The sequence below is a fragment of the Dunckerocampus dactyliophorus genome, chromosome 16, assembly GCF_027744805.1.
Source record: "Dunckerocampus dactyliophorus isolate RoL2022-P2 chromosome 16, RoL_Ddac_1.1, whole genome shotgun sequence".
NCBI classification, from domain to species: Eukaryota; Metazoa; Chordata; class Actinopteri; order Syngnathiformes; family Syngnathidae; genus Dunckerocampus; species Dunckerocampus dactyliophorus.
In genome coordinates, this window is record NC_072834.1 from 3,040,771 (window position 1) to 3,051,979 (window position 11,209).

The 11,209-nt window shown below is 42.0% G+C and overlaps 1 protein-coding gene across 1 annotated transcript; it reads right to left on the reverse strand.

Annotated features, from left to right (window-relative positions):
- Positions 1-486: 486 nt before the first annotated feature.
- Positions 487-10,847, reverse strand: stt3a (STT3 oligosaccharyltransferase complex catalytic subunit A). The gene is made up of 18 exons (XM_054754913.1): positions 10,463-10,847; positions 9,737-9,857; positions 9,598-9,658; positions 8,663-8,784; positions 8,373-8,518; positions 8,178-8,268; positions 7,980-8,086; positions 7,027-7,191; positions 6,640-6,820; positions 6,394-6,549; positions 5,569-5,660; positions 4,441-4,596; positions 3,133-3,321; positions 2,563-2,679; positions 2,388-2,490; positions 1,745-1,933; positions 1,485-1,600; positions 487-661 (listed from the first exon to the last, which is right to left on the reverse strand). The coding sequence occupies exons 2-18, from the start codon at positions 9,822-9,824 to the stop codon at positions 623-625; spliced, it is 2,118 nt and encodes a 705-aa protein (XP_054610888.1). The 5' UTR covers positions 9,825-9,857; positions 10,463-10,847; the 3' UTR covers positions 487-622.
- Positions 10,848-11,209: the final 362 nt, after the last annotated feature.

Consider the following 11,209-nt stretch of genomic DNA (forward strand, 5'->3'; position numbering starts at 1 on the left):
AAGTCCCGAGTCATTAATGTCAAAGTCCAAGTCGAGTTGCAAACCTTTGATAAGTCGTCAAAAATTGTGACTGGAGTTCACAGCTATGCAAATTCCAAAACGTAACTCGTGCAAGCATCAGTTCCATTCAGTGCACAACAATCAACAAGTAATGGATCTGGGAATGGGTGGGGACATTAGGAATGGGACAGGGTCTATCTACACAGTGTCGATATTGAAGTGTACTGATACTTGTGTTCTATTGTCCCGAGAGACAAAAGCACATTACACAACGTCCCCATGTATAATCCTGTTTTATTTGACCACGTTGTAAAAATCAAAAAGGTGCTCCAATGAGCACTGCTGTCTTTGGGCACTTTGTCAAATTAGGCTTCCTGACGTCAGGATGGTTATTGTGAAACCTGCTCCCTTGGATTCCATATGAGACATTTCATTATGACTATAAAAAAAAAAAAAAAAGATTCACCCCCCCCCCGCCCCCCCCCAAAAAAAATCTCTTTGCAATTTTCTTCCCCACAACAAAAAGTTATAAAACGTATTGGTGAACAGCTCGTCTGCTGACCACAGAGGGAAGGTGTTCAGTGCTGTGCGCTCACAGGCTATTTCACTCTCATCGGGTGATTTATGTTCTTGAAAGGCCTCGGTTGTCCAAATCTTTAACCTGGAAGTGACAAAAAAAACAACAAAAAAAAACTCAATAAAAATTTCAACATACCTGTCAAACATCTTAAATACAACAACATAAAAATACATATTCAAATTACAGTGGTGTTAAACTCTCTCAAGTGAGGATTTCCAAAGTCAGCTTTTCATCGAAATACAAAACATGGCTTGGTGGAGAAATCCTTGTTGGCAAGCACAGAGGGTCAGGCGTTTCTTGTCGCTGGTCACCAGTGTTGCACACAATTCATCCCCAAAGCAGAACTCCAAATACATTGACTCAACTTGATGCCAAAAAGCTCTATTTTGCTCTCATGTGACCACATCATTATTTAGGTGGTGCTTGTCAAACATTCAGACGGGTCTGTACATGTGTGTTCTTGAGCAGGGGGGACCTTGCGGGTACTGCAGGATTGGAGACTGTGCTCCCAACTCCCCTGACATCATCAGTCAGATCCTCCCTTGTAATTCTGGGCTGGTCCCTCACCTTTCTCACTATCATCTGCTGAAATCTTGCATGGAGCTACAGAGTGACGGCCATTGACTCCATTTATGAATTATTGCACCAATAGTGGTCTCTTTCTCACAACGTCTTGTTGTCCATTCAGGTTTTGTGCAGGCCTACAATCTTCTTTTAACAGCTCTTTAGTCTTGGTCATGGTGGAGAGGTTGAATGGAAGATAATGGTAAGTAGTATAGTTCAACTGTATCAGTTCACGTGTGAATGAACAGGTGTCCTACATGTTTCAGAGGATTCAATGCTTAAGGGAAAGAAGCAGCCCATGAGCCGTGGATGTAAAGCAGAGATAAGATCAGTATTGTACCTTGTATATCCTAACCAGCCAGTGCTCTGTCGTGTAGGCCTCTTCCAACACATCCAGCTCGAAGTCTTTGTTGCCTATCTCAGCATTCCTCACTCTGTCATAACCTGGCGGGCGCTCTGCAAAGAGCAACACCGCGATTAAATTCACACAATTCAGCAGTTTGACATAATCAGTAGGTCAAGTCATGTGATGTGTCATGGTCAATCTGTTCTTCAGATCGTGTTTGATGTTTAATGACAAAACTGAACATTTTCACTCACTGGCTTCAGTGTACACCTGGCCAAAGCGATAGTAGCACATCTTGTACATGAGGCAGTTGAGCAGCACAGGCGAGCCTTCGCGATCCACTCTGAACTCTCCTGTGGGTGTGTAGTAGTCGTGCTCCTTGATGTGCTTCCCCGTGTCCGTGCTCCCCCCGATGCGGACCATCCACAGAAACTTGTTGATATCTACACACATGACGGAGATATGTCTGCCGGTGGTTTGTGTATTCCTAAGAAGATTCTAACAATAAGCAGGGTTTCCCGTTGCAAATATCTTATTTAAATGACAGCACGTCATTGCTGTGTTTACGTGGTCATGTTTACAGTTCAATACAATCTGCTGTGTTGTATAACATGTGAAGGGGCAATCACATTACGCTGTGAATTATTTCAGAGTTTTTCTATTGTTTTCTATTATGAAAGTTTGTGAAATGAACTATGGAGGAGCGATTGAAATATCGGTAAGCTCTGGTGATTACATAATCGCATTGTTTGAAATCGCAATTTCGATTCACAAATCAAATTGTTCAGCCCTGAAGCCCAGGAGAGCCTCTGATGAGTGCACCGATTAAACTGGTAATATTAAGGGAAATGTGACGAAGTGTGCGTTTCGTTTGAGTGGCTGCACGTGGTGACGCACCATCTGAAGAATACCCCGTAAGTCCTCCAAAGATGACGAGAACGTAACTGACATCCAGCTCCCTCATAATCTCATAGGCTCGCTCTTCTGTGGATGCCATAGCCTAAAGGAAAAAAAAACAACCCTATCAGAACAATTCTTATAAAACAAGGCAACATTTCCTAATGCAGCTCACCTGTCCAACTCGAGAGATGTGTGTGTTATTCCATGTGTTGTTGTCCACTAGAATGGTTCGATTAGCCATGGCAGTTATCTGGTAGCCATAATCCCACCATGACATGACCTTGGAATCCTGAAAAAGACACATTTCCTCCAAATCTTATCAGCTCCGTGTTTCACCTACCATCTGAAGTCTTTGGAAGTCTTCATCTGTCAGTTGTAATTATTTTTGCACCATTTACTGCATGTAAAACTATAATAATTGTCTATAAAATGTGTTTTGTGTTAATATTTCTGAGTGTCTGGAACAGCTTAATGGCACTTACATTATTTTCCAGTGGGAAAATTTGCTTTGGCTAGAGTCCGTTTTGTTTTGAATCTGACCTTCTGGTACTGATGACGTTAACCAAGGCACCACTGTAGCGGAGTGATCGCATTAAAACGTGGCAACACTGCAGGCGCATGCATGTGTAAACCTGATACCACAGCTGGCTACTTTTCAATTTTCCATGGACTTCCCCTCCCATTAATTAGTAACATAATTTTCTCTCAAGTGTTACTCTTGGCGTCTTTGGTTCTGACTGACCTCAGGAGTGTTGTGGCGAAGCCAGTAGTAGGCCTCCCTGAAGTCATCAAAAATGATGCGACTGCCATCTCCTCCACGTGCAGACAGGACAATTGAGGGAGAGGAGTAGGCTTCGCTTGTTACCCAGGTAGAGTGGAAGGTGTATGTGATGAGGAAGAAGGCCATGACCAGAATCATTCCAGAGGCAACCTTGGACAGATATAGTTTTTTTAGCATTTAACAGCGTGCTCAAAGTGACATCTCTGTGTTCGGTGCTCAAAGTGACACTTGACCCTCCCCACCCGCAAGATAAACATCACCATGCAGACATGTCCGCGGTGTACCGTGGTGAAGCTAGTTTCAGTTGGACGTTGGATATTGGGCTCCGTAGCTACAGCAGTATTTCCCCCTCACTGTGCCCAGAGTGCTGTGTCATGGTGCGGGGAGCTCGCACGGGAAGTGCCGCTGTACAGTGGCGGAGCTACGTGGCGGCCCCCGCTGGTCATCTAGACATTTCAGAAATCAACTTATTGTAAGCCCTATGGCCACCCCAATGAAAAATGTCTGGCTCTGCCAATGCCGCTCTAACCGCTGGTTATTTATACGGGACTGTCAATAAAATTAAAAAATTAAAAAGTAATATTCTATATCACACCACAACCCTGACCTACAACCATGTCAAATGATTAGTCCTAACCTAAAAGCATTTTGCATGCCCATTTTTTCCAATTTGATCTTTTATTGGATTAGGGACCTGACTATTGTTGGTCACGCTGTGTAGTAAAAAAAGTAAATTCAGCAATATTTGGGTTGCATCATTTTTAATGCTTCGAAGAGCTATTTTCATCACCATATTCAATTCCAAAAAATTCATGTTTGCACCAAAAGGTTATTATGAAAGAATAAATAAATAAAAAGAATCTACCAAATCGGATCTGCAAGACTATAAAAAAAAAATAATAATAAAAATTGGATCGGATTGGAAGCCAAAACAATGTGGATCGGGACATTCCTACTAACTACCCAAATGTATACTTTATATTAAGACAGTGGAAAAAAGTCCGTGTCTGGAGAGAACAAAAGGTTTTGAGGCTGCGATTGCTGAGAGGAGACCACTGGACTACTGTGCCGCCATAATGTCACACATTTTGCTGTACTTTTTTCCTGAGATAGCCAAATTTGTGAATTTGTGGCATGACGCCCCGTGAATTTAAACATGCCTTGCTCAGTGCTGAACCCTCTTTCAGCCCATTTTCAAAGATTGTGTCAACATTTCAGCAATCAATTTAAATGGTACCTTTTGTTTTAACAGTCAATGAATGAACCTACTTCATTTTTGATGGGGTAGGTAGAGTCCTGCTGCTTCTTGCTCTTTTTGTCTGGCCGGCTGACATCCAAATTCTTCATGTAGGTGGTGAGCACCTGGGACACGCCGATGCCGGACAGGATGCACATGACAGGGGCCAACACCAACATCAAACGAACCTGGAAAAGCAAAGGGACAAGCTGTACACTTCCACACAGGATGTGAAGTGGGTATGACTCCCTATATACAGTATGCCCATATTATTGGTTGTATAAAATTACACTGGAACACTGATTAGCCATACCTCATGCCCAGTCTAACATTAATGATACTATCCACCATAACTATAAATATATTGCTTTAAAAGGGGCCCTATCCTGCTAATTGCAGGGGCTTTTAAAATGATATTGGGTTCCAGTGGGGAACTATAGTAAGCTTCTTTTAATAAAGTACGCAATAAATATCAAGCTGTTTAGAGGGCAAATCTGCATTCTTCTCCTCGTGGCAGAAACGTTCAGATTCCGCAGCCTCCTCCCCTGACCAAGCCTACTCTGTTGTGATTGGTCACCCCCTGCCACCGCTCCACACTGCATAGAGACATGCCTCCCTCAGCTGGTTACGTGTACATGGTTATCAGCCAACAGTAAAGAACAATTGGATATTGGAGAAAAATCGGATGAATATCAGAGAATTTGCCATCAAACTGTGTGTTATTGCTCCCTGAAAACACAAATCTTCCCATTGCTGCCTTATTCCAGTTTAGATACACAATTCTTATATCCCCCCCAAAAAAACCCACACACTTTCTGGCTGCCATTTTTAAGAAAAAGGAACAAACGCTACTGAGCAGCATTTAATGTTGTCATACAGTAAATGAATTTCCTAAAGTTGTGACATGAGAAATTCAAAAGATTCTGAAGTTCTCATACTTGACCATCGATGCATAAAAATTAAAGCAGGGATAACTTAAAACACACCAAGATATACATGATATGGCACTTCCACATCATGTCGAACACGAGTACAACTTTTTAAAACACATACGCAAGTCTGAAAAGTTGCAGATGTAGGATAGGGCCCCCTTAAACGCCATTCCATGTCAAAACACACTTTTGCGTAAAACAATCCAAATGAGTTAATCCAGGATGTACCATGACAGCTGAGAAGTACATGCTGGTCACACCATACATGATGATGAAGATCCTCGCATCTGACAAGTTGTTGAAACAGTAGTAAAGACCAACTGTTTGGAAAGGACAAGAGACAAATTAGTGCTGAGAGTATTCAAGTACATCCTACATACAGTATATTATGACTACTTGTCCAATCTAATGAGATCTGATACAAGTGGTGTATCAAAAATTCCGTCTCTATCGGTGTTGGCTTCTGTACTAGTTTAATAATACACTCTTGAACATAATCTTAAAATTACAAAGTCACATTTTGTACTGGTGGATTGTAACAGGATCAAGAGACAGTCACTGAATGAAATCTGCTTTTGACCTCAAACAGGATGTTCATCAGCTGATCAGAAGCTTAAGATCACAGCCTCCAAAAGTTCAAATCTGTACTAAAAAGCTGTCTTTCATGTAAATGTTTTGCCATTGCTTGTGATGATATGGAGCACTCAATTTCTGTAAAAAAGCTATTTCTAAATAAAAATGAATACAAAATCATCCTTATTGTACATTTTTTTCCTAGTGACACAAAAGCACATTTCTATCATTTTCTTCATCAAATTGTCATGATTACAATTCTCAAAACTGTGGCCTTCTTGGTGTTGACCACTTGATAGCGCCATAGAGCAAATGATGCACAATGGCGCATTGAACCATGAGCAAAATCATTGGATGGAATGCATCATGAAGCACCATTTCGCCATCATTAGTATTGACACAGTTGAAGTGCAGTCTTTCAGCTTTAATAAAAATATGGTATTTACCATTTAGGAATTAAAGCTACAACTTTGCACTTGCCTGGGAACATAAAGACCAGCAGCTGGAGATCAAAGTAGTAGGAGGACCACGTTGTGGGCTGGTGCTCTGAGACAGAGGCGATGATGGGGATGTTGTTCTTGGCATAGGAAGGGTCCAGCAGGGAGTAGAAACGACCAGTCCATGGAGAGATCTTTCCTGGGGGTGGGGCAATTATGACACTTACATGGCTGATCCATGTTTTTCTACCCTGTACCCATCCAGCTCAAAAGACATCTTTGGACCTACCTGTCAGCATGAGAACAGCGCCCACAGACAGGAGGAGGAAGCCCACCAGTGAGATGACACTCTTAAACAGCACCTCAAATTGCTGAGTGTTGAGTTTGCTGCGAAGGTAGTCCACGAAGGCGTGAATCTGGCACAAGCCAAACACGCCGAAGGCTGCCATGTGCTCAGATGACTGCACCGGCTAAAAAGGAGCGATAGACAAACTGTAAGTGACTGGGCTTCTTATTGTTTTATCAAACACATTTGTACAATTGCTCCTCTAAACAACCAGAGCATTATTGATCTGTGAAGGCAGAATTGTTTATACAGCTCCTGTATTGGGTATGTTTAGGTTCCCAATGTAGTGCCCAGTAAGTGGAAATGTACCACAGAACCTTTTCACCTTACCTGGAAACCAACAAAGGAGATCTGCATGGACAGGATGGTGCCCAGGCAGTACACGGTGCAGTAGGCCACGTAGATGCGGTGAGAGAACCTTCCTGTGAGCATCAGAACCAGGACGTGGAGAGGAATCAGGTTGATCAGGAACACGTACCCACCCCAGGAAGAAACCTACACACACACACACACACACACGCACAGGTTATCAAGGTGATCTAAATTCAATCAATCGATCTAGTTTTCATTCATGTGCAGGGCTATCTGCAGCCAGCGGCTCTTTTTTTTTTTACTGGCCCACGGCACATTCTAAACAAGGGGTGTCCACATTTTTTCTGCCGAGGGCCACATACTGAAAAATTAAAGGGCCACTTTGGCATTTTGTAGTTATATTTCAAGAAAAAAAAAATACATTTCAGCTTTGTGATATAGGTGAAATGCAATTTTTCCCCAAATTTTACAAGGTTTTTCTCATAAAAATTTGACTTTTACTCATTCGATTATGACTTTTTAAAAAATGTGTTGACGTTTTTCTCCTGACATTAAAGCTATTTTTCCATTTTTATTGTTTTCATATCTTTAATTTAGACAATTTTTTTTCAACTTTCCATTTGTAAATGGAAATTTACAATTCTCAAATTTCTGTTGTTTTTACCATTTCTGCTGTTGCTTTTTAAAAACAAAATTGTCAAAATATTTCAACTTCCTTATTGTAGATGTTCTCATGAGGACTTTATTCCCCAAATATTTTGACTTTATTACCGTAATGTTATAAATTTCTCCCAACCCAAAATCACAACTTCATTCTTTGTGTTGTTTCTCATAATATTACAACTTGTTTTTTTTTTTAAATGTATTTTTCAACTTTATACTACTAAAAAGTTCATTTTTTCTGTATGTGGAACTCGGAGGGAAAAGTCTAGACACTCCCGCTCGATGCTGTATTAGCTTCATCTGCTCACCATGTAGAAGTACGCAAGAGCGCACATAGAGGACCAGTACACAGATCCTGTCTTTACAGCCTTGATCCACATGTAGTACGTCAACAGCATACAGAAGATGGCAATACCTAAGTAGGACATACAGCAAAAAGGACATTGTTATCAGGGCTGTTCTGACACTTAAAAATGCAGTATGCATGTAATGCATGTCATGTAAACCTTCATTATCATAGGAGCCAGCAACAGAACGAGAGATGTAGCCAGGCACCACAGCGATCATGGCTGCAGCCAGAAGCCCAGCACCGGCGTCCTAAACAGACAAGTCACCTTTCAATGGCAGTAATTACTTGATTTACAGCAATGGAAGTCTCTAGTGAACAACTGTGTGTTTCCGTAGCTTATCATTTACAATACCTTGAGCTCCTTGGTGAAGTGATAGGTGACAATGGTGGTGAAGGAGGAGAACAAGGGAGCCAGGAACACGCAGACATTGCGGATGTCAATGGTGATGTGGAAAAAATGCAAGATGTGATACAGGGCAGCTGATGTGATCATCAGTCCTAGTGTGGGAGAGAATAAAAACAGTTTGAGGGTGGCTGTACATATAGCTTGAATATATATAAAAACAAACAAATAATCTGAAACCAGAGTTTCCCTAGAGCTTAAAACAAACACACGCGCAAGAGCGTTCCTCTTGTTCCTACCTGGATAAATGGTGCCACCGATGATCCTCCCAAGTGGATACCAAGCTCTGTCGTCGAACCAGTTATGAAAGCTATAAAATCCCTCTTCTGCCAGGAACCGGGTGGTACGGTAGTTGAAATACCTGAAGGTCAGATGCAAGCTGAATGTAACTTAGCGTTGGATTTAAATCAAACCTGGTACCACCCAGAAGTAGGGACGCTCCGATTCCGATCATCCATTAGTGGAATCAGCTGATACCGATCACATGGATCAACTGTACATTTTTCAGTTGATTTATTATGAGCGCTATTGGCCAGGCGTGCCGTGTAAGGGGGAAAGGGGCCCCCGACTGCCACGGGGACCCGAAAAAATTGATAATTATTAAAAAATAAAAAGGGGTACCCAACATGACTTGTTTTTCATGGGGCCCACAATTCCTGGCTGCACCCCTGCTATCGGCTCTATGATCCAAAAAAAGGAACCATAAAATCACCTTAGTTCTGGCAAAAAAAAACATTGCCCTTACTTTTTAAGGAGAACATACACCATGCAGGAAACTTACGGAGGATGAGACTACATCTTTAAGGAGACTTTGGATGTGAGAGTACACTGCCTGATGGCGCTTTAGTAGTCGGCGAAGTCAGTTTCTTCCACGGCTGAGAAAGGCTGGTCATTTTTGGGTTATTTGCTTCAGCCTTCTGTCACACACATACGGGCGAGTGTCCCGGGCGTGAGCTGCCGTTTGTCTGATGCTGCACTGTGAGCCTTGCAGACTCACCATACTCCATCAAGTGTTTGTTCTTCAAACGCCGTATTAAGTTGAAGCTTCTTAACGTGCAACCCCTCCGCAAGATATTTTTCGTGGCATTTTCTTCATTTTAGATCATTCTCATAATCGGCCAATATTGATTGGTGATTGATCGGAGCATCCCTGCTCAAAAAGAACATCACTTACGGATCAAACTCATGGATGACACTTTCAAATCTCAAGACGGAAAAGAGTCTGGTGGAGAATGCTGAGGAGGGGTGAAAAAACTGTTCAGTACAAGTACTGTAGTAGTCATTGTAGAAGTAATAGTAGTAGTAGGACTCACAGAGGACAGCAGCCATAGAAAGGATGAGCAGCTTGAGCAGCGTGTCCTGCTTCTCGTAGGACAAACGCAGGAAGCCTAGTTTGGTCATTGTGGACGTTGGGGATAGCTCACCTTAAACTACCTGATGAAATAAAAAACAAAAAAACTATGTTACTCAGTTACTATGCCAAATTACATGAACATGCAAGACACGTTTCCATCTGGCGGGTGCTGGGAGTCCAACCAGACAACGCCACGCACTGCCTTGTCGGGAACTAGGAAGCGCATATACGCTTTGTAATGTTCTGCAGAGATTTTGAGGTGATTTCTACTTATACTCCGCATTCACGTTCATTGTTTTAGAAAACACATCCTTTCAAGATCTACATGGTTCTGATTTATCACCACAGGGGTGTTGCAACTGACACAATCACAGAGTAAGTAAAAGTAAAAGTCTATTTATTGCATAATAGCAACGTATTAAAACAATCATGCGCACATTTCTCGAGTATCGCGTTGTAGTGATTTGACAGGTCTTGTCACCTACCAAAAAGGAGTGTTTGCTAGCAAAGCTATCCTGCTAGGGACAGTAGGGTATCTGCTGAACAGTCCAGCCCGATAATTCTTTCTTGTAAAATCACAGTTGTGAATACCAACTAAAAAGCCAACATAACAACCTCATTCAAATGTTTGTTTTTTATCTCAAAGTAAGGATAGTCTGTTATCAATGTTCAATTAGCCACTTACCCGCTCGGCTCCTGAGAAGCATACAAGTTGCACACAACCAAACCCTCCACTACTCCCGCCCCCACCAAGCCATTGCACACCCTTATTGGTTGAACGTCAGTCAACCGCGATCATGTAGGGTTATGATTGGTGTTTTTGTAGCTGTCAATCAAATCTGTGCCTGCCTTGCAACTGTCGTTTTGTGACGTGTCCCTAGTGAAGTTGATATGCCACACTCTGAAAGCCTACTAATACAAAGAGAGGACGAACCTCCCGGTTGCACCGGGAAACTATCGCATTTGCCCTTCTTCCCCGACGCCCTCACATGCAATAGTTTCCCGTTTTTCCCATATTTTAACGTTCATGAAAACAAAAATCCTCTCCGGTTCTGCCAGAGCAGCACAACTTCCGGTCCGCTCGGCAATATCGGCGTAATACATCCGTAGAACTCCTGCCTTCAAAGTAAAGAACGCCAGTAAAATAACACTTGTGCCACAGTAAGAAGTCGGGTCTTTACACCAGCACCCCCTGTGGTGGCTGGGTGTTGTGTGCTAAGGGAAGTTCTTATGGAGGTTCAGTTTCCCTACTTTTCAGAATTATTTCCCAGATTTTACGACGCAAATTTACGAGTTATTTACAATGTTAAAATAAGCTGAATACTGACCATGATAAAAAAAGCTGTATTTTGTAAAAGTTACCAAAATTAAGTTTGACGACTGTCATTTTTAGGTCATTATGAACAGATAAAACCCTTACCTATGCTTTCCA